We start from the raw sequence: 26,358 nt of genomic DNA on the forward strand, positions 1-26,358 counted from the left end.
GGGTAAATATGCTGACAAAAATGAGATCACCAGTACTGGAAGAGGTTGAGAAGTTATTATTGGTGTGGATAAATGAGAAACAATTAGCAGGAGACAGTCTTATGACCTCGATTATTTGTGAAAAGGCTAGGCAGTTGCATGAAGATTTGGTAAATAAATTGCCTGCAAATAGTGGTGAAGTGAGTGATTTTAAGGCCAGCAAAGGCTGGTTTGAGAGATTTAAGAAGCGTACTGGCATACACAGTGTGGTAAGGCATGGTGAGGCTGCCAGTTCGGACCACAGGGCGGCTGAAAAATATGTGCATGAATTCCAGGAGTACATAGAGGCTGAAGGACTGAAACCTGAACAAGTGTTCAATTGTGACGAAACAGGCCTCTTTTGGAAGAAAATGCCAAAGAGGACCTTCATTACACAAGAGGAAAAGTCAATGCCAGGACACAAGCCTATGAAAGATAGGCTGACGCTAATGTTCTGTGCTAATGCTAGTGGGGATTTCAAAGTGAAGCCGTTACTAGTGTACCATTCTGAAAATCCCAGAGCATTTAAGAAAAATAATGTTATGAAGAGTAAAATGTGTGTGTTTTGGAAATCTAATAATAAGGCATGGGTCACGAGGGAAATTTTTGTAGAGTGGTTCAACGAAGTGTTTGGCCCTAGTGTGAAGAATTACCTCCTGGAGAAGAAATTGGATCTCAAGTGCCTGCTAGTAATGGACAATGCACCTGCTCATCCACCAAACTTGGATGACCTAATTCTGAAGGAGTTTGGGTTCATCTCAGTAAAGTTCTTGCCCCCGAATACCACTCCTCTCCTCCAACCCATGGACCAGCAGGTCATTGCAAACTTTAAAAAACTGTACACCAAAGCAATGTTTGAAAGGTGCTTCAATGTGACCTCAGACACTCACTTGACCCTACGAGATTTATGGAAAGAACATTTCAGTATTTTCCATTGTGTAAGCCTTATAGGTAAGGCTTGGGAGGGAGTGTCTACCAGGACTTTGAACTCTGCTTGGAGAAAATTGTGGCCAGATTGTGTCGACAAGAGGGATTTGGAAGGGTTTGGGGCTGACCCTGATGAGCCTATGTCAGTTTTGAACTCTATTGTGGCACTGGGGAGTTCCATGGGGTTGGATGTGAGTTTGGAGGATGTGGAAGAGTTGGTGGAGGACCACAACGAAGAGCTAACCACTGAGGAGCTGCAAGAGCTTCAGCAGGAAGAGCAACAGATCGCAGCTCAGAATCTTGCTGCAGAGGAGGAGGAAGAGAGATGGAAGAAGGTGCCTTCTTCAGAAATTAAGGAGATTTTTACTATGTGGGGTAAGATGGAAAGATTTATGGAGAAACATCACCCAGAGAAGGATGTTGCAAGCCATATCGGCAACTTGTACAGTGACAGAGTCTTGGCCCATTTTAGGGAAGTTTTAAAGAGACGCCAGAAACAGAGCTCTCTGCACAGTTATTTTGCGAGACAGGACTCCAGTGACTCTCAAGCTGGTCCTAGTGGCATTAAGAAACAGAGAAAAGAAGCAACCCCAGAAAAGCAAATGGTACCTGAGGTGTTGCTGGAAGGGGATTCCCCTTCCAAACTATGAACAATCCACTCTCTCCTCCTCCTCCAGTCTCCCATACACTAAGAAGAATCTCCAATAAAGGTAAGTGTTATGCTGTTAATGTTTCATTCATCATTTCCCATTGCATTGTTTATGTACTACATGAATATTTCATGTAAAAATTTTTTTTTGTTTTAATACTTCTGGGTGTCAGGAACGGATTAATTGAATTTACATTATTTCTTATGGGGAAAATTGATTCGTAAATCGACCATTTCGATAATCGACCGGCTTCCAGGAACGGATTACCGTCGATAATCGAGGGACCACTGTATATATATATATATATATATATATATATATATATATATATATATATATATATATATAAATACACACACACACACACAACCACTGTGAAAGAGTAGTGAAATTCCAAGCGCTTTTGTGACTACTCACATTGTCAAGGAACTATGAAAGTAATACATCAAAGGAAGGCAATTAAAGGGCTTAGACCACACCTCACAGTCAACTCCCATAACAAAGAAACACCCGACGCATGACAATACCGGACTCGTAAGAAAAGAGGAACACTGCAGTAGGTCCACTGGTCCAACTAGACAGGTCCTCACGACATCCCACTAAGAAATTATTCTACCCAAAAAATAAGGTTTATTATTTGTCCAATGTATTATTAAGCTCTAACCAAATTTTATTAATTATAAATGAATCTAATTTATATAAACCTAAGGAAATATTCATATTATTTTCAAAACTGCTTTTTATGAAACAAGATTTAATTATATTTCTGTCAACCATGGACTTGCTTGATACAACTTTCTCAACTTTTTGAAAATCAATTGGATGGTTAATAGCCCTTGTGGCTTTTAGCGCTTCTTTTTGATTATAATAATAATAATTGGATGGTTAAAATCTCACGTGAATAAATAGAGCATTGGAATCTTGCCCAGTTCTAATGCTATATTTATGTTGTTTTAATCTAAGTTCGAGACTTTTACCAGTGTGACCGTAATAAACTTTATCATAAATTTTACAAGGAATCTTAGACACATACGTCAACATTTTGGGGAGAATTCTTTATCAAAAGTTTTTTTTACTGTATCAAGACTTTTAAATATTTAAAAATCTTGTATATACAGTATATATATATATATATATATATATATATATATATATATATATATATATATATATATATATATATATATATTATTTTTATTTTATTATCACACTGGCCGATTCCCACCAAGGCAGGGTGGCCCGAAAAAGAAAAACTTTCACCATCATTCACTCCATCACTGTCTTGCCAGAAGGGTGCTTTACACTACAGTTTTTAAACTGCAACATTAACACCCCTCCTTCAGAGTGCAGGCACTGTACTTCCCATCTCCAGGACTCAAGTCCGGCCTGCCGGTTTCCCTGAACCCCTTCATAAATGTTACTTTGCTCACACTCCAACAGCACGTCAAGTATTAAAAACCATTTGTCTCCATTCACTCCTATCAAACACGCTCACGCATGCCTGCTGGAAGTCCAAGCCCCTCGCACACAAAACCTCCTTTACCCCCTCCCTCCAACCTTTCCTAGGCCGACCCCTACCCCGCCTTCCTTCCACTACAGACTGATACACTCTTGAAGTTATTCTGTTTCGCTCCATTCTCTCCACATGTCCGAACCACCTCAACAACCCTTCCTCAGCCCTCTGGACAACAGTTTTGGTAATCCCGCACCTCCTCCTAACTTCCAAACTACGAATTCTCTGCATTATATTCACACCACACATTGCTCTCAGACATGACATCTCCACTGCCTCCAGCCTTCTCCTCGCTGCAACATTCATCACCCATGCTTCACACCCATATAAGAGCGTTGGTAAAACTATACTCTCATACATTCCCCTCTTTGCCTCCAAGGACAAAGTTCTTTGTCTCCACAGACTCCTAAGTGCACCACTCACCCTTTTCCCCTCATCAATTCTATGATTCACCTCATCTTTCATAGACCCATCCGCTGACACGTCCACTCCCAAATATCTGAATACATTCACCTCCTCCATACTCTCTCCCTCCAATCTGATATCCAATCTTTCATCACCTAATCTTTTTGTTATCCTCATAACCTTACTCTTTCCTGTATTCACTTTCAATTTTCTTCTTTTGCACACCCTACCAAATTCATCCACCAATCTCTGCAACTTCTCTTCAGAATCTCCCAAGAGCACAGTGTCATCAGCAAAGAGCAACTGTGACAACTCCCACTTTGTGTAATTCTTTATCTTTTAACTCCACGCCTCTTGCCAAGACCCTCACATTTACTTCTCTTACAACCCCATCTATAAATATATTAAACAACCACGGTGACATCACACATCCCTGTCTAAGGCCCACTTTTACTGGGAAATAATTTCCCTCTTTCCTACATACTCTAACTTGAGCCTCACTATCCTCGTAAAAACTCTTCACTGCTTTCAGTAACCTACCTCCTACACCATACATCTGCCACATTGCCCCCCTATCCACCCTGTCATACGCCTTTTCCAAATCCATAAATGCCACAAAGACCTCTTTACCCTTATCTAAATACTGTTCACTTATATGTTTCACTGTAAACACCTGGTCCACACACCCCCTACCTTTCCTAAAGCCTCCTTGTTCATCTGCTATCCTATTCTCCGTCTTACTCTTAATTCTTTCAATAATAACTCTACCATACACTTTACCAGGTATACTCAGCAGACTTATCCCCCTATATATATATATATACAGTGGACCCCCGCATAACGATGGCATCACATAGCGATTATTCCGCATACCGCTTACTTTAATCGCAAAATTTTTGCCGCACATACCGATTAAAAACCCGCTCACCGATTTTCGTCCGAGACGCGTCCAATGTGCGCCCTCAGCCAGCCTCACATGTGCCGCCCGTGCCATTGTTTACCAGCCAGCCTCCGCGGTAACATCCAAGCATACACTCGGAATATTTCGTATTATTACAGTGTTTTCGGTGCTGTTTCTGGAAAATAAGTGACCATGGGCCCCAAGAAAGCTTCTAGTGCCAACCCTGTGGTAAAAAGGGTGAGAATTAGTATGGAAATTAAGAAAGATTTTGAAGGGTTTGGGGCTAACCCTGAGAAGCCTATGCCAGTTGTGGAATCCATTGTGCCTACTTCAAAAATTAAGGAAATGTGTGCTAAGTGGGTTGAACTGCAAACCTTTATGGATGAAAATCACCCTAACACAGCTATTGCAAGCCGTGCTGGTGACTATTACAATGACAATGTTGTGGCCCATTTTAGACAAATCGTAAAAAGACGGGAGGTACAAAGCTCTATGGACAGATTTGTTGTGGGACAGAGGTCCAGTGACTCTCAAGCTGGTCCTAGTGGCATTAAAAGAAGAAGGGAAGTAACCCCGGAAAAGGACTTGCTACCTCAAGTCCTAATGGAAGGGGATTCCCCTTCTAAACAATAAGTTCGACACACTCCCCTCCTCCCATCCCATCAATCATCACCAGATCTTCAATAAAAGTAAGTGTCATGTAAGTGTGCATGCCTTTTTCAGTTTGTGTGTATTAAAATTAACATTTCATGTGGTAAAAAAATTTTTTTTTCATACTTTTGGGTGTCTTGCACGGATTAATTTTATTTCCATTATTTCTTATGGGGAAAATTCATTCACATAACGATTATTTCGCATAACAATTACCCCTCTTGCACGGATTAAAATCGTTAACCCGGGGTCCACTGTATATATATATATATATATATATATATATTTTTTTTTTTTTTTCAACAAGTTGGTCGTCTCCCACCGAGGCGGGGTGACCCAAAAAAGAAAGAAAATCCCCAAAAAGAAAATACTTTCATCATCATTCAACACTTTCACCACACTCACACACAATCACTGCTTTTGCAGAGGTGCTCAGAATACAACAGTTTAGAAGCATATACGTATAAAGATACACAACATATCCCTCCAAACTGCCAATATCCCAAACCCCTCCTTTAAAGTGCAGGCATTGTACTTCCCATTTCCAGGACTCAAGTCCAACTATAAGAAAATAACCGGTTTCCCTGAATCCCTTCACTAAATATTACCCTGCTCACACTCCAACAGATCGTCAGGTCCCAAGTATCATTCGTCTCCATTCACTCCTATCTAACACGCTTATATATTACTGTATATACATATATATATTTTTTTATTTATTAACACATCGGCCGATTCCCACCAAGGCAGAGTGACCCGAAAAAGTAAAACTTTCATCATCATTCACTCCATCGTTGTCTTGCCAGAGAGATGCTTTACACTACAGTTATAAAACTGCAATATTAACACCCCTCCTTCAGAGTATAGACACTGTACTTCCCATCTCCAGGACTCGAGTCCGGCCTACTGGTTTCCCTGAATCCCTTCATAAATGTTACTTTGATCAATATATATATATAGTATATATACTGTATATAAATAAAAAGTGTGTCATGCCAAACATATACACGTGCACACACTCACTCTTCTCTCTCTCACAACACACTTCATATCTCCCACTGAGGTAGGGTGACCCATCATTCGCTCCATCACTGTCTTACCAGAGGTGTACTGATTCTAAAATTCAGATGCCCCTCCAAACTGCAAATATATCAACCCCCTCCTGCATTGTGCATGCACTGAACATCCCACCTCCAGACTCAAGTCCCACTAATTGGTTTCCCTGAATCCCTTCACTTTAACAGCTCATGAAATCCCCAAAAAATTTTGCCTCCATTCTTAAAATGCTCACTCACACCTGCTGGATGTCCAGGCCCCTCTTGCACAAAACCTTCTTTCCTCCGACCCTCGTACGTTTCCTAGGGTGACCTCTACCCTACATTCCCTCCACTACAGATTGATATACCCTCCCAAATTCATCCACCAACCTTTGCAACCTCTCTTCAGAATACCCCTCTTCAAGGGGGGCTCCTTGGCGTGGTGAAGAGGCTCTTGGTCTGAGGAATTAGACCTGTCGGTCTTCTTCCTCAGACCGAACCTAATTACCCCCCAATTTCCCCTCCCCTATCCCATCCTCCCCATCCTCCCCTTTTTCCTTTCCTCCTCCTCCTCCCCACCCCTCCCTTTTGCCCTTCCTCTTTTTGGCCTTTGAGATTTCTCCCACAGGCGCGCTAGTTCCTAGGTAGGGGAAAGGATACCGGGGTCTATCCCATTCCATTGAGGTTCTTGGCGGTGGCATAGTTTGCCGTGGAATCTGGATCGCCTGGGGATGTCCCGATCCGGTATCCCGGAGTAGCTTTGGGAGTCTTTCGGGTGACGGGTGTATCTCTGGAAGCCACCTTTCGGATTCCGGGGGTGGTGGCCGAAGGAGGTATGCTTTGTGGCGGATATCCGGCCGCCCTCTCTTTTGTCCACCGAGGTAGCTCGGCAGATGTGAGGTTGCTATCCCGGATTGTTAGTTTACTAGCATGATGGGTAGGGTATGGCACGGGTTCCATGCTGCATCTGCGCTACTTGCGGTGCTGAGGTCCTCTTGGGCGCGGAGGGAGATTTCTGGCCCTTTCATTCCTCCTAGGAACTATCCCTCCCCGGTCCCCCCTTTTTTTATTCTTTTTTTTATTTTTATTTTCTTTTCTTCTTTCTTTTTTTTTCTTAAAAACAAAAAGAAAGAAGTAACCTAACCTTGGCAGCCCTAGTCCATGAACCTACTACCCCCGGGCCCCTTCTTGATACCGCACCCTGTTCTGACCCCGCCTCGTCTTTGGACCACTCTTCAGACACTCCTCATGCCTCTGTACCTATTGCCGGTGCTGTTTCCTCACCCGCTTCAGGTACTGAGGCCTCGACTGACTCCTTCAATTTATCGGACCTTCGCTCTCCTCTGACTATGCATCCGGCCTCTCCCTGTACGGTGCGGCAATTTTCAAATCGCCGACCCGTTCCACGTCGGACCAACTCTGGTCCCACGCCTAAATGCCAACGACAATTACCTGCTGATGATACTTCTCCACCTTCTCATTCTTCTCAGAAACGATCGACACGTCCTTCACTACCTTTCCACGCTCAGTTTCAGACTGAACAATGGACTAAATTCTTCACTTTACGACCGACTTCCTCTACTGCCTATCTTTCTGACCATAGTATTGGCAAGGCACTCCTACGCCATATTGGTAAAGATATTTCTTTTCATGCTCTTAAGAGCGGTACGTGCATCATTACCGTACAGAATGCTACCCAGGCTCATGAGCTCTCTCGTCTTTCCCATATCGATACTGTTCCTGTCACTCTTGAAAAACATCATTCCCTCAATTCTTGTAGTGGTACCGTCATTCTGCCCCATACCATAGTTCAACAAAATTTCCAGACATGTGGCACTGACATTCTTGAACAGCTGGAACTCCAAGATCTCCCAATCCTCAAGGTAGACACTTATGTTCTTCCTGCCCGCGGGCGGAGACGATACCCTAGCAATGTGGCTCGTTTAACTTTTGACAGCCGAGAACTCCCATCCTCAGTTTATATAGCAGGACATCGGTTACAAGTTCAAAAGGTGATCCCTACACCACAACAGTGTAGAAATTGCTGGCGATTTGGCCATCCAGCGAAATATTGCAGATCTATCGCCGAATGCCCAGTCTGTGGTGCCGATGACCATTCTAATATGTCTTGCAATCGATCTCCCTCTTGCCTTAACTGTCATGAGGCTCACCCTTCGTACTCTTGCCGTTGTCAAGTCTATTTAAACGAGCGGGAAATCCGTTACCTCAAAGAGACAGAAGGTCTCCCTTATGCCATGGCAGTTTCTCATCTCCGCCTCCAAGGGAGACTCCCACGTGTTTCTTATTCCCGTGTTTCAAAACGTCCCCCCACTTCTGGTATCCCATCTTCTACACCCACCTCTGTGGTTACCTCTCCCATAGTCACTCCTGTATCTAATCCTTTTGCTGTCCTCGGCTCAGACGTCCCTACTTCAACACCTCAGTCTAATCTCGCTTCTTCGAGTTCTCTCTCACAAGCCTCAGTATCGACGAGACCTCGTACGACACCTCCTCCCAATCGTCCCTCTACTTCTCAAAAGTCAAAAAAAGGTCCGTTAACACCTCCTACCCATCTTCCACCTCCTCATTTTACCCTCCCTGTCTCTGTCCCTGGTTCTTCCCCTCTCACTGGCTCAGTTACAAGTGTAGAGGTTCACCCTCCTCCTCATACTGTACCTTCCTCCCCTGTTCCCTCCCAAGTTTCTTCCTCTTCTGCCACCTCCCAGGTTCCTGCCTCTTCTGTCCCCTGCCACGCTTCTCCAGTTCCCTCCACCCTTTTCGCCCCCCCCCCTACCTTGGTACAGTCCAATACAGTTCCAATCTTTACTCATCCTCCCCCTACCATTTCCAATATTGTCTCCCATACGACGTCTCTGATTTCCGAAACACTTGAAGCAATCTCTGAATATATTGCAGAGACCAAACCATCAATGGACACTGATCCACCTTCCGCTCTTTCTCTCTCCTCTACTCCATCTGCGCAACTCCTTTCTTCACAGCGCACCGTTCCTTCGCTGCTTGAACGTTTTCCACTGCCTCCGCATGTGGACTTTTCTAACCCCTCTAGTCCGTAGGAACCCTTACCTGCGGATTTCAAGTATCTTTATCATTGCCAATCATGGCCTATTTACAGTGGAATATACGCGGCCTCGGGTAATCGGGGTGAGCTTCAGATGTTACTCTCCCAGTTTGCCCCTGTTGGTGTTCGCTTACAGGAACCAAATTTACACTCTGCTGTTATTTCTCACATCTCAGGCTATAATTTATTGTATTCTTCAGATCCTTTTCCTGATGGGACCTTTAATGAAAGTGCCCTTCTTCTACGCACTGATATTCCGTACCATCAGCTATTTGTTCATACTTCGCTGCATTACACAGCAGCCCGTATCCACTTACATAGGTGGTATACGCTCTGTTCTTTATATCTCTCTCCTTCTCGGGCATTATCTATTCCGGATATTGCCTTCCTTGTTTCGTCATTACCGCCACCGATTCTGTTACTTGGTGATTTTAATGCCCACCATTTCCTCTGGGGGGGGGTCTCACTGTGATTCCCGTGGAATTCAGTTAGAGGCTTTTCTTGCCACCCACCCCCTCCATGTTTTAAATACAGGTACTCTCACCCATTTTGATCCTCGGACTCATACTCTCTCTTGCATCGATCTCTCAGTCTGCTCTTCCTCCGCCGCATTAGACTTCACTTGGTCTGTTCTCCCGGACTTACATGACAGTGATCATTTCCCAATCATTCTTACTTCCCCTTCATATTCGCCACCTCTTCGCACCCCACGCTGGCAATTTAATCGGGCAAATTGGAACCTTTACTCACACCTAACTGTTTTTAAAGAGGTTCCTTCTTTGTCCTCCATCGATGAGCTTTTACACCTCTTCTCGTCCTCCGTTTTCACCGCAGCTTCTCATTCTATACCCCAAACTTCGGGCAGGCATTCTCAGAAATGTGTGCCTTGGTGGTCTCCTGCTTGTGCTCGTGCAGTACGTTTGAAACGCACTGCATGGGGCAGGTACCGGTACAATAGAACCACAGAGAGACTCCTTGATTTTAAACAGAAGCGTGCGATCGCTCGCCGTGTCATCCGTGATGCTAAACGCACTTGCTGGCGAGATTATGTCTCCACCATCACCTCTGCTTCCTCTATGAGTGCAGTCTGGAAAAAAGTACGAAAACTGAGTGGTAAATATACTCCTGACCCGGCTCCTGTTCTGCGGGTTGCCGGTGTTGATATAGCAAACCCACTAGATGTTGCCAATGAAATTGGCAATCAAATGGTCCGTATTTCTCAGGGACTCCATCTATGCCCCTCATTTCTTTCCTCAAAGTCTGCCAGAGAGTTAGCACCCTTGGACTTTTCTTCTCTCAGAGAAGAACAGTATAATGTGCCTTTTACACTTCAAGAACTGGAGGCAACACTCTCAGCTTGTCGATCATCGGCAGCTGGGCCCGACGACATTCATATTCGTATGCTACAACATTTACATCAGTCAGCCCTTGCAGTCCTATTACGCCTTTACAATCTTATTTGGTCACAAGGAGTTCTTCCACAGCTGTGGAAATCCGCCATTGTTCTCCCTTTCCGCAAACCAGGCACTACCGGACATGAAACCTCCCACTATCGTCCCATTGCTCTTACCAGTGCAGTTTGCAAAGTAATGGAACGCCTAGTAAATAGACGTTTAGTGTGGTATTTAGAGACACACAACAGTCTCTCCACTCGTCAATATGGCTTTCGTAAGGGACATTCTACCATAGACCCCTTACTACGCTTGGATACGTATGTTCGTAATGCCTTTGCGAATAACCACTCAGTTATTGCCATATTTTTTGACCTTGAGAAGGCATATGACACAACTTGGAGGTATAATATTTTAGCCCAAGCCCACTCCTTAGGCCTTCGAGGCAATCTACCATCCTTCCTTAAGAACTTTTTAACTGACAGGCATTTCCGTGTTCGGGTTAATAATGTGCTCTCCCCGGACTTTATCCAAGCTGAAGGTATCCCCCAGGGATGTGTTCTGAGCACAACACTTTTTCTCCTTGCTATTAATGATTTGGCCTCTAGTCTTCCATCAAATATTTGGTCATCACTCTATGTTGATGACTTCGCTATTGCCTGTGCAGGCGCTGACTGTCACCTCATTACAGTTTCTCTCCAACATGCAGTCGACCATGTTTCCAATTGGGCCACCACACGTGGGTTTAAATTTTCCAGCACTAAAACCCACCAAATTACTTTCACTAGACGCTCTGTCATCTCCGATCATCCTTTGTACCTCTATGGCTCCCATATCCCTGAACGTGATACAGTCAAGTTTCTGGGCCTCCTCTTTGATCGTAGGTTATCCTGGAAACCTCACATTACCTCTCTGAAGGCAACTTGTCACAGCCGGCTGAACCTTCTTAAAACCCTTGCTCATCTTTCATGGGGAGCTGATCGTCGAACCCTCCTTCGCCTACATTCCACCCTTATTTTATCGAAATTTGATTATGGTGACCAGATCTATTCAGCGGCATCTCCTGCTACTCTCTCTAGCCTTAACCCCATTCATCACCAAGGATTACGTTTATGCCTTGGTGCTTTTCGCTCTTCCCCTGTCGAGAGCCTCTATACAGAAGCGAACGTTCCATCCTTATCCGATCGCCGTGATGCCCATTGCCTGCACTACTATGTACCCTCTCATAATCTCCGCAATCCTTCCATTTATAGAATGGTCACTGATATTAGTAGACATTCTTTATTTGTTCGCCGCCCCTGTTTACTCCGTCCCTTCTCTCTTCGCCTTCATTCGCTCTTGTCTTCTCTTCAACTACCACCTTTCTATGTACATGTAGCATCTCACTTTTCCCTACCCCCCTGGGAAGTTCCAGCTGTTCGAGTCTGTTCTTTCTCCCTCCCTTGCTCGAAAGCCCAACTGTCTACGGTTGCTTCCCGCTCTCTTTTTCTTGACCACTTTCACTCTCATTCTCATGCCATTGCTGTGTACACAGATGGCTCTAAGTCTTCTGACGGCGTAGGATTCGCAGCAGTGTTTCCGGACAGCGTCGTACAAGGGCATTTACTATCTTTGGCTAGTATTTTTACTGCTGAATTATATGCCATCCTTACAGCACTTATCCGTATTGCATCTATGCCTGTGTCATCATTTGTGGTTGTCTCAGACTCCCTTAGTGCTTTACAGGCTATACAAAAATTTGATACACCTTACCCCTTAGTCCTCCGTATCCAACTTTGGCTACCCCGCATCTTTACCAAGCATAAAGATATTGTTTTTTGTTGGGTCCCTGGTCATGTTGACGTACAGGGCAATGAACAGGCAGACACTGCTGTGCGGTCAGCAGTACATGACCTACCAGTTTCTTATAGAGGTATACCATTTACGGACTATTTTGCTGTAATATCTTCCCACCTTCACACCCGTTGGCAACAACATTGGTCTACTATGCTCGGCAACAAACTTCAATCTATTAAACCGAGTATAGGTTACTGGCCGTCTTCTTATCACCAGTGTCGAGGTTGGGAGACTACTCTCTCCCGTCTTCGCATTGGCCATACTCGTCTTACTCATGGATATCTCATGGAGAGGCGTCTTGCTCCTCTCTTGTGAGAATTGCCAAGCTCCATTATCAGTCAGCCACATTCTGTTGGACTGCCCACTTTATCAACGAGCACGCAGAATTTACCTCTGTCGTCATCTTCGCTCCGCTGCTCTCTCTTTACCTTCCCTTCTCGCTGATGGACCCACCTTTCATCCAGACTCTCTCATTGACTTTTTGACAACAACTGACTGACTTCACAAATTCTGATACCTTCAGCCCTTTCTACTTCAATCTCTTGCTACCCTCTACCCCCGTACTATCCCTTGCCCCGCTGTTTTCTGTAACCTGCTGATCATCCCCCCTCCCTTCTGCCATCCAATACCCTCGCTTCCTTCCCTACCCTGCAGCGCTGTATAGCCCTTGTTTCTTAGCGCTTCTTTTTGATTATAATAATAATAATAATCTTCAGAATACCCCAAAAGCACAGGGTCATCAACAAAAAGCAACTGTGACAACTCCCATTTTGTATTAGATTCTTCATATTATACTCGCTCATCTTTCTTGGGGGCAAATGCAGTCGCACTCTTCTTCGACTGCATTCAGGCTTAATTTTGTTGAAACTATACTGTGGCGACCAGATATATTCTGCAGTTGCTCCCACAACTCTCTCTAAACTTCATCCCATCCATCATCAGGACTTGTTTATGTCTAGGTGCTTTTTCCCCCCTCTCTTGTTGAGGGCCTCTATGCAGAGGCAAATGTTACATCCTTGAATGATCGCTGTGATGCCCATTGCTGTTATTTTGTCTGCTCTACCATGACCTTCACGATCCTTCTACATACAGGATAGTAATGGACGTTAGTAGAGGTCCATTATTTATTCTCTGCCCATTTACTCCATCCCTTTTCCCTTCATTTTCACTCGCTTTTGACTTTTCTTCAGTTTCCCCCTTTATGTATTCATCCATCATCTAACTTTTCTCTTCACCCTGGGAGGTGTACCTGGAAGGGGTTTTGGGGGTCAACATCCCCACAGCTCGATCCATGACCAGGCCTTGCAGTGGATCAGGGGCCTGATCAACCAGGCTGTTACTGCTGGCTGCACACAAACCGACTTACGAGCCACAGGCTTGCTGATCAGGTACTAACTGTAGGTGCCTGTCCAATGCCTTCTTGAAGCTAGCCAGGAGGGTCTATTGGTAATCCCTCTTATGGATGCTGGGAGGCAGTTGAACAATCTTGGGCCCCTGACACTTATTGTGTTGTCTTTTAGCATACTCGTGGCACCCCTTCTTTTCATTTGGGGGATGTTGCATCTCCTGCTAAGTCTCTTGCTTTTATAGGGAGTGATTTTTGTGTGTAGATTTGGGACTAGTCCTTCTAGGATTTTCCAGGTGTATATTATCATGTATCTTTCTTGCCTGCATTCCAGGGAGTACAAATCGAGGGACTTCAACTATTCCCAGTAATTTAAGTGCTTTATCATACTTGTCAGGAAAGTTCTCTGTATATTCTCCAAGTTCTGACAGTTCATGTCTGTTCTTCCACACTGCCATGCGTGAAAGCTCAAATACCTACAGTTGCTTCTTGCTCTCTTTTTCTCAACCACTTCCAGTCTTGTTCTCTTGCCATTGCAGTGTACACTGATGGTTCTAAATCCTCTGATGGTGTCAGGTTTGCAGCAGTGTTCCCAGACACCATTGTGCAAAAGCATTTACTGGACTCTTCTAGCATTTTTACAGCTGAATTGTATGCAGTTCTCATTGCAATTATCCGTATTGCATCTGTGCCTACCTTGATGCTTGTAGTAGTCTTAGACTTCTTTAGTGCTTTGCAAGCTGTTAAAAAATTTGATTCATCTCATCTGCCAGTTCTTCATATATAACCTTGGTCATGTTGATGCTCAGGGCAGTGAGCAGGTAGACTGCTGTGTGGTCAGCAGTACATGACCTACCAGTTTCATATAGAGGTATTCCATTCTCAGACTATTTTACTGTAATCTCTAACCACTTTCTCAACCATTGGCAAGACCATTGGTCCAATATGACTCATATCAAGTTATATTCCATCAGACCATGTTTAGGTTTCTGGCCTCCTTATCAATGCCAAGGTTAGGAGACTACTCTCTCCCATCTTCACATCGGGCACACACATCTTACGGGTATCTCCTGGAGAGGCGCCCTGTTCCACTCTGAGAATTGTCAGGTGCCAGTTTCAGTTTGCCATATTCTGTTAGACTGTCCTGTCTTTCAACAAGCACGCAGAATTTACCTCCAATGTCATCACCGCTCTAACACCCTTTGACTCAAGACTCCTTCTTTGACTTTTTGACACTAACCATTTTATTCCACACTTCGATGATACTTCCTTTAGCACTCCTCACAGCCCATTCTAACTCTGCCTGTTATCCTTTCCACCCCTGGCTCCTCTCTGCTTCAGCAACACCCCCTGCCCAGCAGTGCTGTTTGACCCTAATGGGTATAGCACTTGGTTTTGATTATAATAATAATCTGCATATTATAATCCCACACCTCTTCCCAATACCCTAGCATTCACTTATTTTACAACCCCATTTATAAATATGTTAAACAACCATGGTGACATCACACATCCCTAAGGCCTACTTTTATTGGAAAAGTAATCTCTCTCTCTGTTCTCATAAAAACTCTGTAACAGTATTCAGTAACCTACCACCTGTTTCATACACTTGCAACATCTGCCACATTTCTTCCCTATCCGGCCTATAATATGCTATTTCTAAATCCATGAAAGCAATGAAAACTTCCCTACCTTTATCTAAGTATTGTTCATTTGTATGCTTCTACATATCCCCTACCCTTTCTAAAACTTCCTTGTTCATCTGTGATCCTGCTCTTCATCTTACCCTTAATTCTTTCAATAACGACTCTTATCATATTCTTTACCTGGTATACTCAGTAGGCTTATTTCCTTATTATTTTTACTCTCTTTTGTTCCCCTTCCCATAATACAAAGGAACTATGCATACTCTCGGCCAGTCTCTAGGTACCTTCCCTTCTTCTTACATTTATTGAACAAAAGTACCAACCACTGTAAAACTATATCCCCACCTGCTTTTAACATTTCTACCATGATTCCATCAATCCCAGCTGCTTTCCCCCCCTCCTTTTATTTTACCCAGTGCCTCAAGCACCTCCCTCCCTCCCTCTCATAGGTGGCTCTTCGTCACTTCTACAAGATGTTATACATCCCTGGCCAATACATGAAATCACTGCCTCCCTTTCTTCATCAACATCTAACAGTGCAAAATATTCCTATCATCTTCCCAATACCTTCAACTTCCCATCTACTAACTCCCTTTTTCTGTTTTTAACTGTCAAATTCATTTGCTCCCTAGGCTTTCTCAACCTATTAATCTCTCCCTAAAACTTTTTCTTATTCTTAGGAAAATTTGTTGACAGAGCCTCATCCACTGTCTCATTTGCTTTCTTTTTACACTCCCTCACCATTCTCTCTTTTACTATCCATATACTCCACACTTTTTATATTACTACAACTGTTAATACCTCTCATATTCTAACTTTTTCTCCCTTACCACTCCTTATATCTCATAATTACACCAGTCACTCCTCTTCAATTCTACACTCACCCTCCTTTATCCACAAACTTCTGCCCCACATTCTAAAAAAAAAAAAAAACACACACACACGTACACGCACGTACATGTACACATACATATATACACACACACACACACATACACACACACACGGAAGGGATAGACTCAGAAGTGTCCTTGTTTGTAGATGATGTGAAGTTAATGAGGAGAATCAAATTGGTTGAGGATCAGGCAGGACTACAAAGAGACCTGGACAGGCTACAAGCCTGGTCCAGCAACTGGCTCCTTGAATTTAACCCTGCCAAATGCAAAGTCAGGAAGATTGGGGAAGGGCAAAGAAGACCACAGACACAGTATAATCTAGGTGGCCAAAGACTGCAGACCTCACTCAAGGAAAAAGATTTTGGGGTGGGTATAACACTGAGCACATCTCCTGAGGTGCACATCAATCAGATAACTGCTGCAGCGTACGGGCTTCTGGCAAACCTAAGGATAGCGTTCCGATACCTCAGTAAGGAATCGTTCAAGACTCTGTACACCATTTACGTCAGGCACATAATGGAGTATGCAGCACCAGTTTGGAATCCACACCTGGTCAAGCACGTCAAGAAATTAGAGAAAGTGCAAAGGTTTGCAACAAGACTAGTCCCAGAGCTAAGGGGATTGTCCTACGAAGAAAGGTTAAGGGAAATCGGCCTGACGACACTGGAGGGTCAGGGGAGACATGATAACGACATATAAAATACTGCATGGAATAGACAAGGTGGACAAAGATAGGATGTTCCAGAGATGGGACACAGAAACAAGAGGTCACAATTGGAAGTTGAAGACTCAGGTGAATCAAAGGGATGTTAGGAAGTATTTCTTCAGTCATAGAGTTGTCAGGCAGTGGAATAGCCTAGAAAGCGACGTAGTGGAGGCAGGAACCATACATAGTTTTAAGATGAGGTTTGTAATAAAGTTGGTAGAATTACTGACAATATGTAAAGTAAAAGGACACAAGTGCAACTAATGTAACATTTTTATTGTGGCAACGTTTCGCTCTCCAGAAGCTTTGTCAAGTCATAATGGCTTGACAAAGCTCCTGGAGAGCGAAACGTTGCCACAATAAAACTGTCACATTAGTTGCACTTGTGTCCTTTTACTTTACAAGGTGAGGTATGATAAAGCTCATGGAGCAGGGAGAGAGAGGACCTAGTAGCAATCAGTCATGAGGTGGAGCCAGGAGCTATGACTCGACCCTTGCAACCACAAATAGGTGAGTACACACACACACACACACACACACACACACACACACACACACACACACACACACACACACACACACACACACGTACACACGTACACACACACACACGTACACACACACACACAAGCAGGCGGTTCAGGGGAGACATAACATACAAAATACTGTGTGGAATAGATAAGGTGGACAGAGACAGGTTGCTCCAGAGAGGGGACACAGAAACACGGGGTCACAATTGGAAGCTGAAGACTTGGACGAGTCAGAGGGATGTTAGGAAGTATTTCTTCAGTCATAGAGTCGTCAGGAAGTGGAATAGCCTAACAAGTGATGTAGTGGAGGCGGGAACCATACATAGCATTAAGACGAGGTATGACAAAGCTCTGGAAGCAGAGAGAGAGAGAGAGAGAGAGGACCTAGTAGTGATCAGTGAAGAGGCGGGGCCAGGAGCTGAGTCTCGACACCTACAACCACAATTAGGCGAGTACACACACACATGTACACACGTCAAACCGTCCCATGGTGACAGGTGATAATGAGTACAACATCCCCATTTGTAATTCCTATGATGCCTTAAGCAGTCTTGAGAACGACAATCCCGCTGGTGATGTTGCTTTACATGTCTCTGACGAAGATGATTTTGGGGATAAAGTGGAACAAACCTTTTCTGATGAAAACCCTCCTTTTTGTTTGCACATAACTCCTAATGCAACAATAGGTCCCATAGTACAAGCAACTGTTCTTAATGCACCTGTTCATGTGTTCAGGCGCAAGTCAATATTATCAGGTCTAGTTTGTTTAAGGATAAGCAGTTACGCCATGTCCTTCTTGTAGAACCAACTCGTGTGTCCTCCCTTAGTGGAGTAGCTGGTTCTCACCTGCATGTCTGAGGCCTGACTTCCCTCACCCTTTCTATCCAAGGTAGAGACTTTACTGCTTCTTTCCTTGTTGTCGACCAGATTAGTTTCCCTGGTGATCTTCTACTGGAATTTGCTTCCATGAGAGATTTACGCATTGTGCTCAACCCTTACCGATGGCATGCCCAAATTGACGACTTGATTGTACCATTTTGGGGTTACCAGCTTGGATCCGAGATCTGCCGACTGGTACGTACGTTCACTCTCACTCTCTCTCTCTCACTCTCACTCACTCTCACTCACTCTCACTCTTTCTCACTCTCACTCTTTCTCACTCTCACTCTTTCTCACTCTCACTCTTTCTCACTCTCTCTCACTCTCTCTTACTCTCACTCACTCACTCTCACTCTCACTCACTCATTCTCACTCACTCTCACTCTCTCTCACTCTCACTCTCTCACTCTCTCTCTCTCTCACACCCTCACACACACACATGGGGCAGGGAGAGAGAGGACCTAGTAGCAATCAGCGAAGAGGCGGGGCCAGGAGCTGTGACTCGACCCCTGCAACCACAAATAGGTGAGTACAAATAGGTGAGTACACACACACACACACACACACACACACACACTCGTGGAGGAGTCACGCGGTTTGAGCTCGTGTTTTGGTGGTAATTTCTGACTGTGCCATAAGGAATAGAGTGTGGGATATAGGTGTGTGCATGCATAAGAGTGCATATAATCACTTAAGCCCTGAAAAAAGGAAATATAAGTGATCAAGAAAAGAAAAAGGAAATAGTGGCTGAGTGTTTAGTGGGGGCCGTTGGAAGGGTGGAACTGTTGTCAGGCCTAAATAGTGTTGCCATAATAATGCAGTGGGGTATTTGAGGAATAAGTGCGACTCAAGACCAGGGAGATAAGAGATATGTATAGATGTGTCAGTAAATACAGTGAGTGAGTGAAAAAATTAGAAGAGCTAGAGACTATAGTGCATACAGGAAGTTAGTGGAAAAATTACCGAGAAGCATCAAACATCTTCAACTTCTGGGACAGGACAGACCTGCAACGTTACTCCACTGCCAGCCGCAAGTAATATTCACCTAGTTTGAGTTGCATGGGGTCAATAGTACCTGTCTCTAGCTGGAATTGGGGGTCACTCTCCTCGAGCTATCAGAATTAGAATAAGCAGCATTTACTGGCATTTAATAGAATTTAGAGGTAGCGGCATATAGGCGAAGCCTAGTGTATTTATTTTTGAACGTAATTTTAAACGCATAAGACTACAGTGGGAACCAAGAGATCGGGTACATATACAATACGTACATATGTAGTACATACGTGGGAAATAAGGACTGTTTACATAAACATATGCACACACACTAGGTGAGAACAACTCTGCTGTTAGGCACTTGAATAGCTGTAGCACACACACACACACACACATATACAGGATTTTACACCTTCCTGTGAAGTGACCCTATAACCCTTCCTTTCCCCCCCCCATCTCTCTCCCTCTCCTCTCTCCTCTCTCTCCTCTCCTCTCTCTCCTCTCCTCTCCTCTCTCTCTCTTCCTCTCTCTCTCTCTCCCTCTCTCTCTCTCTCCCTCTCTCTCTCATCCTCTCTCTTCCTCTCTTTCTCTCCCTCTCCCTCTCTCTCTTCCTCTCTTTCTCTCTTCCTCTTCTTTTCTCTCTCTCTTCCCTTGTCACTCCCCCCTCTCTCTCACTTTCTCTCCCTTTTTCCCTTCTTTTCCCCTCCTTCTAGGCTCCACTTCTCTCTCTCCCTATCTCTCACTCTCTCCCCCTTTTTCTTTTTCTCTCTTTCACTAAAAAGAAAATGGTTGGGACTCGCAGGAATCAGGGATCAGATGACAATGGTACTGGTAGGGAGGAATGGATGGAGGAACAGTGGAAAAGGATAGAGCAAGAATGGGAGAGAAAATTAGGAGAGCTTTCTGAAAAAAATGGAGAAAGAGCTCTCTGCGAAATGGGAAAAGAGGTTGGAGAAGGAGATGAAGAATTGGGAGGCACAAGTCGAAACTGTAGTAGCCAGGGTAAAGATCTTAGAATTTGAGGTAAACAGGCTGAAGCAAGTCTCAGGGGTAGTGACCAGAGAAGACACACCATACGAAGATGAGAGGCTGAACAGGAAGGAAGGAGATATGAATTATGCTAAGGTCATATCAGCCTGCAAAGAAGGGCCAGGGAGTGGAAGGGAAGAGCAGATGGGTGCAGATGGAGAGGGAGATAGGTCGAATGCTGAGGCACAACCATACTACCAAGATCCACTGGAAAAATCAAGGGAGAAAATGACCACTTACAGACAGAAACCAGAGTCACAGAGGGAGAGGCAGTGGGAGGAGGAAAGGGCAAAATCAGTGATTATCCATGGGCTTCGGGAGAGAGAGGAAAGGACACACACTGAAAGACGGCAGGAAGAAAGAAAGATTGAGAAAATCATCACGGAAATAGGGGGAGAAGACATGGATGAGATTGTAAATTTTCAGAGAATAGGGGGGTACGTGAAGGGGAGAAACCGACCGATCAAGCTGATTCTCAGGACAGAAACAGTGCGGAACAGGATCCTCCAAGAGAAACCACGGTTGAAAAGCTCGGAAGAGTACAAGAAGATGTTCCTAGACAGAGACAGAACACAAACAGAGAGACAGCAGCTGAGGGAGAGGACAAAAAAGCGAAAGGAGCTAGGAAAGGAGACAAGGGTGGAACCAGCAGAGGTCAGTCAGAGCAGAACAGAGCAGCAAGGGCAAGCACACACACAACTATCCTCAGAACCCCACAACCTATCACACCATCCCAACACCCAATACAATCCATACCCACAGCTTCCACCCAACCCCCAATCATAGAATCCCACAGTATGCTACCAGGTCTCCCACCCCCACAGGCCCCCCAAACCACAGTGTTGGAAAGGAAACTGAAGGTATGGTACACAAACGCTGATGGAATAACAAACAAGTGGGAGGAGTGGCACGAAAGAGTCAAAGAGGCATCACCAGACATCATAGCAATCACAGAAACCAAGCTTACAGGTATGATAACAGATGCCATCTTTCCAGCGGGATACCAGATCCTGAGAAAAGACAGAAGGAACAGGGGGGGGTTGAGGAGTGGCATTGCTGATCAAACACCGATGGAATTTTGATGAGCTGGAGAGAGGAGACAGCGGAGAAGAAAGTGATTACATAGCGGGAACGCTTCACTCTGGTGGTCCCAAGGTGATAATTGCAGTGATGTATAACCCACCACAGAACAGCAGGAGGCCAAGGCAAGAGTATGATGAGAGCAATAGAGCGATGGTTGACACACTGGCTGCAGTGGCCAGAAGAGCTCATGCATGCAGGGCAAAGCTCCTGATCATGGGCGACTTTAACCACAAGGAGATCGAATGGGAGAACTTGGAGCCACATGGGGGCCAAGATACATGGAGGGCTAAGATGATGGAGGTGGTACTGGAAAACTTCATGTACCAACACGTAAGGGACACTACAAGAGAGAGGAGAGGATGAACCAGCAAGACTGGACTTAGTATTCACCTTGAGTAGTGCAGATATTGAGGACATCACATATGAAAGACCCCTTGGGGCCAGCGATCATGTGGTTTTGAGCTTCGAATACACAGTAGAGCTACAAGTGGAGGGGGAAGCAGGAAGGCCAGGACAAATGAAACCAAACTACAGGAAAGGGGACTACACAGGAATGAGGAACTTCCTGAATGAGGCTCAGTGGGACAGAGAACTGGCAGGGAAGCCAGTTAATGAGATGATGGAATATGTAGCGACAATGTGCAAGGAGGCTGAGGAGAGGTTTGTACCCAAGGGTAACAGGAATAATGAAAAAGCCAGGATGAGCCCATGGTTCACCCAAAGATGCAAGGAGGCAAAAACCAAGTGTGCTAGGGAATGGAAGAAATATAGAAGGCAAAGGACCCAGGAGAATAAGGAGAGCAGTCGTAGAGCCAGAAACGAATATGCACAGATAAGAAGGGAGGCCCAACGTCAATATGAAAACGACATAGCAGCAAAAGCCAAATCTGACCCGAAGCTGTTATACAGCCACATCAGGAAGAAAACAACCGTCAAGGACCAGGTAATCAGGCTAAGGAAGGAAGGAGGAGAGACAACAAGAAATGACCGTGAAGTATGTGAGGAACTCAACAAGAGATTCAAAGAAGTGTTCACAGAGGAGACAGAAGGGGCTCCAGAAAGACGGAGAGGTGGGGCACACCACCATGTGCTGGACACAGTACACACAACCGAGGAAGAAGTGAAGAGGCTTCTGAGCGAGCTAGATACCTCAAAGGCAATGGGGCTAGATAACATCTCTCCATGGGTCCTGAGAGAGGGAGCAGAGGCGCTATGTGTACCCCTAACAACAATATTCAATACATCTATCGAAACAGGGAGATTGCCTGAGGCATGGAAGACAGCAAATGTGGTCCCAATCTTTAAAAAAGAAGACAGACATGAAGCATTAAACTACAGACCAGTGTCACTGACATGTATAGCATGCAAAATCATGGAAAAGATTGTCAGGAGAAGAATGGTGGAACATCTAGAAAGGAATGATCTCATCACCAGCAGCCAACATGGTTTCAGAGACGGGAAATCCTGTGTCACAAACCTACTGGAGTTCTATGACATGGTGAGTAAGACAAGAGAGAGAGGGGTGGGTGGATTGCATTTTCTTGGACTGCAAGAAGGCGTTTGACACAGTTCCACACAAGAGATTAGTGCAAAAACTGGAGGACCAAGCAGGGATAACAGGGAAGGCACTGCAATGGATCAGGGAATACTTGTCAGGAAGACAGCAGCGAGTAATGGTACGTGGCGAGGTGTCAGAGTGGGCACCTGTGACCAGCAGGGTCCCACAGGGGTCAGTCCTAGAACCAGTGCTGTTTCTGGTATTTGTGAACGACATGACGGAAGGAATAAACTCCGAGGTGTCCCTGTTTGCAGATGACGTGAAGTTGATGAGAAGAGTTCATTCAATCGAAGTCCAGGCAGAAATACAAAGGGATCTGGACAGGCTGCAGACCTGGTCCAGCAACTGGCTCCTGGAGTTCAATCCCACCAAGTGCAAAGTCATGAGGATTGGGGAAGGGCAAAGAAGACCGCAGACGGAGTACAGTCTAGGGGGCCAGAGACTACAAACATCACTCAAGGAAAAAGATCTTGGGGTGAGTATAACGCCAGGCACATCTCCTGAAGCGCACATCAACCAAATAACTGCCGCAGCATATGGGCGCCTGGCAAACCTCAGAACAGCATTCCAACATCTTAATAAGGAATCGTTCAGGACCCTGTACACCGTGTACGTTAGGCCCATATTGGAGTATGCGGCACCAGTTTGGAACCCACACCTAGTCAAGCATGTAAAGAAACTACAGAAAGTGCAAAGGTTTGCAACAAGACTAGTCCCAGAGTTAAGAGGTATGTCCTATGAGGAGAGGTTAAGGGAAATCAACCTGACGACACTGGAGGACAGGAGAGATAGAGGGGACATGATAACGACTTACAAAATACTGAGAGGAATTGACAAGGTGGACAAAGACAGGATGTTCCAGAGACTGGACACAGTAACAAGGGGACACAGTTGGAAGCTGAAGACACAGATGAATCAAAGGGATGTTAGGAAGTATTTCTTCAGCCACAGAGTAGTCAGGAAGTGGAATAGTTTGGGAAGCGATGTAGTGGAGGCAGGATCCATACATAGCTTTAAGCAGAGGTACGATAAAGCTCATGGTTCAGGGAGAGTGACCTAGTAGCGACCAGTGAAGAGGCGGGGCCAGGAGCTTGGACTCGACCCCTGCAACCTCAACTAGGTGAGTACAACTAGGTGAGTACACTCTCTCTCTCTCTCTCTCTCTCTCACACACACACGGACCGTACTGAATCAGTAAAACTTGCGATTTTGGCTTAAATAGCAATGCTCTTTTTGCCAAATAAGGCAAGTGAAAATTTGTATATTGAATAATTTCACAAAAATCATTCTGAACCTAACAAAAAATATATATTTCATTGTGTTTGTTTATTATTAAATTATTGTAAACTTATCTAAAATATATATTTAGTTGGACTAGGATAAATATAATTGTGCTTGTTATAATAAGGTTAGGTAAGTTTTCTAAGGTTCTGTTGGTACAAAATTATGAATTTTTACATTAACATAAATGAAAAAATATATCTTTAAACCTATAAGAGAAAATTTTAAACGAGTTCTTGCCAATTGTCCAATTTTACCTATTCAGCATGCATGACGGGTGTATGTATATACGTGTGTATATATATGTATATATGTGTGTGTATATATATATATATATGTATGTATGTATGTATGTACACAGTTTCTGCCTTTTATATGTAGAGCACCCCATAAGATAGTCAAGATCTTGTCTTCTCATGACATTACACAGAGATAATATGAAAGATGAATGGTAGAGAGTTCCTGAGAGTGTGACCTGGCTGAACAGCTTTCAGATGCTTCCAGGTGTCTGTTGTGGCAGTCAGTGTCTAGTTTGTGCATTATGATCTGCTTTTCATTGTTAATATTAGCAGAGATATGTAGTTTAATTTTACAGTTTGCTAGTTCTTAAAAAGAACTGGCATTTCATGATATATTAGAAGTATCAATTATCTGCATAAGTAATTCAAGAATAATAATATATATATTCATTCCTTTCAAGAGCCACAGAAACTAAATCAGTTAACAAGCTTTTACATTATACCAAAATTACAAAGTAGAAATTTCTCATTGATTTGTTACTAATATACAAAATTCTTTACCAGGTGAATCAGCACGTGGAACTCCTTCCTCTGAGTATCGCCATGTGTTGGAATCCCGGACGCGACAAACGCCTGAACCTACTAAGATAAGCCAGGGATCACTCGCTGGCACACCCGTGTCCTCCATTGCATCCGAAGCAAAGTCCCATTCTCAGGAGCAACCTAAGCCTACCACTGCCACAACTCTAGAGTCTAAGGTTGATGACAAAACTGATGAAAAGAAACCAGCACCTAAACCAATTGAAGCAAAATCTCAGGAATCAGAGATCTCTGAAAGTAAGATTCCTGAAGGAAAAATCATAGATGGAGATAGTTTTAATTCTAAGTTAGATGCCAAAGCTGAAACTAAGCCTTATGATATAAAGAAAGATACTAAATTAACTGAAGTTAAAGAAGAGCCAAAACTCGCTGATTCAAAAGAACTGGAGACAAAACCATTAGAAGCTAAGGTACAAGAAACAGAACCCTTAGAATCAAAGACACCAGAGGTAAAATCAAGTGAACCTCCAGTGTCAGAACCTGCATCAGTTCTGTCTATGTTTAGTGAGCCAAAGGCATCTGAAGTTAAGGATCCTGAGCCCAAGAAGTTAGAACCAGTTACTGAATTCAAGAAAGCTGAGCCAACTCATGAAACTAAACCATTCCAGTCTCAGCCCTTACAGCAGCAGCAGCAACTTCCTCTGAGCCCACCTGCAACAAAAAAACCTTCACCCATGGACATTGTCCCTCCTTCAGGTATTTCTTGGAATGACTCTTTTGACACCTCTTCTGATGCAGATTCATCCTCTGTTCTTACTACCTCTGATTTCCAAGATGGCCCCATATCTTTACTTGCACCTAAATCCTCTATTTGTATTGAATCTGTCTCAAATAAAAATTATTCTCAGGTCTTTTCAGAATCTTTCCATAAGAATGATACTGATAGGTATTTCCAGTTACCTATGCATGAGGATAATGATGCACATTCTCCACTCTCTCTCACTGAGAATGATTCTGCTGTTCACTCACCATCTTCTCTACAGGATGATACATACTCCTCATCCTCCATAAATGGGGATGCTCATTCTTCATCTCTGCATGATTACATAAGTTCCCAATCCTCTCTGCACAATGGTGTTAATTCTTTGTCTTCTCTGCATGATACAAATTCTTCCCCTCATGAAGATGAATCCATCCAATCTTCTTTAAATGAGGATACTCATTC

General features: G+C 44.1%; 1 protein-coding gene across 30 annotated transcripts in view; it reads left to right on the forward strand.

Moving 5' to 3' along the window:
- LOC128686186 (nucleolar protein dao-5) overlaps nt 1-26,358 on the forward strand; it is a 1,503,768-nt gene that overhangs the window by 1,467,418 nt on the left and 9,992 nt on the right. For all 30 annotated transcript variants that reach the window (XM_053772972.2, XM_053772989.2, XM_053772979.2 and 27 more), the window contains one exon: nt 25,158-25,889. In XM_053772972.2, the coding sequence (XP_053628947.1) occupies nt 25,158-25,889 (732 nt within the window). The remainder of the gene's footprint in view (nt 1-25,157; nt 25,890-26,358) is intronic.

Source organism: Cherax quadricarinatus, chromosome 9 (assembly GCF_038502225.1).
Source record: "Cherax quadricarinatus isolate ZL_2023a chromosome 9, ASM3850222v1, whole genome shotgun sequence".
NCBI lineage: Eukaryota > Metazoa > Arthropoda > Malacostraca > Decapoda > Parastacidae > Cherax > Cherax quadricarinatus.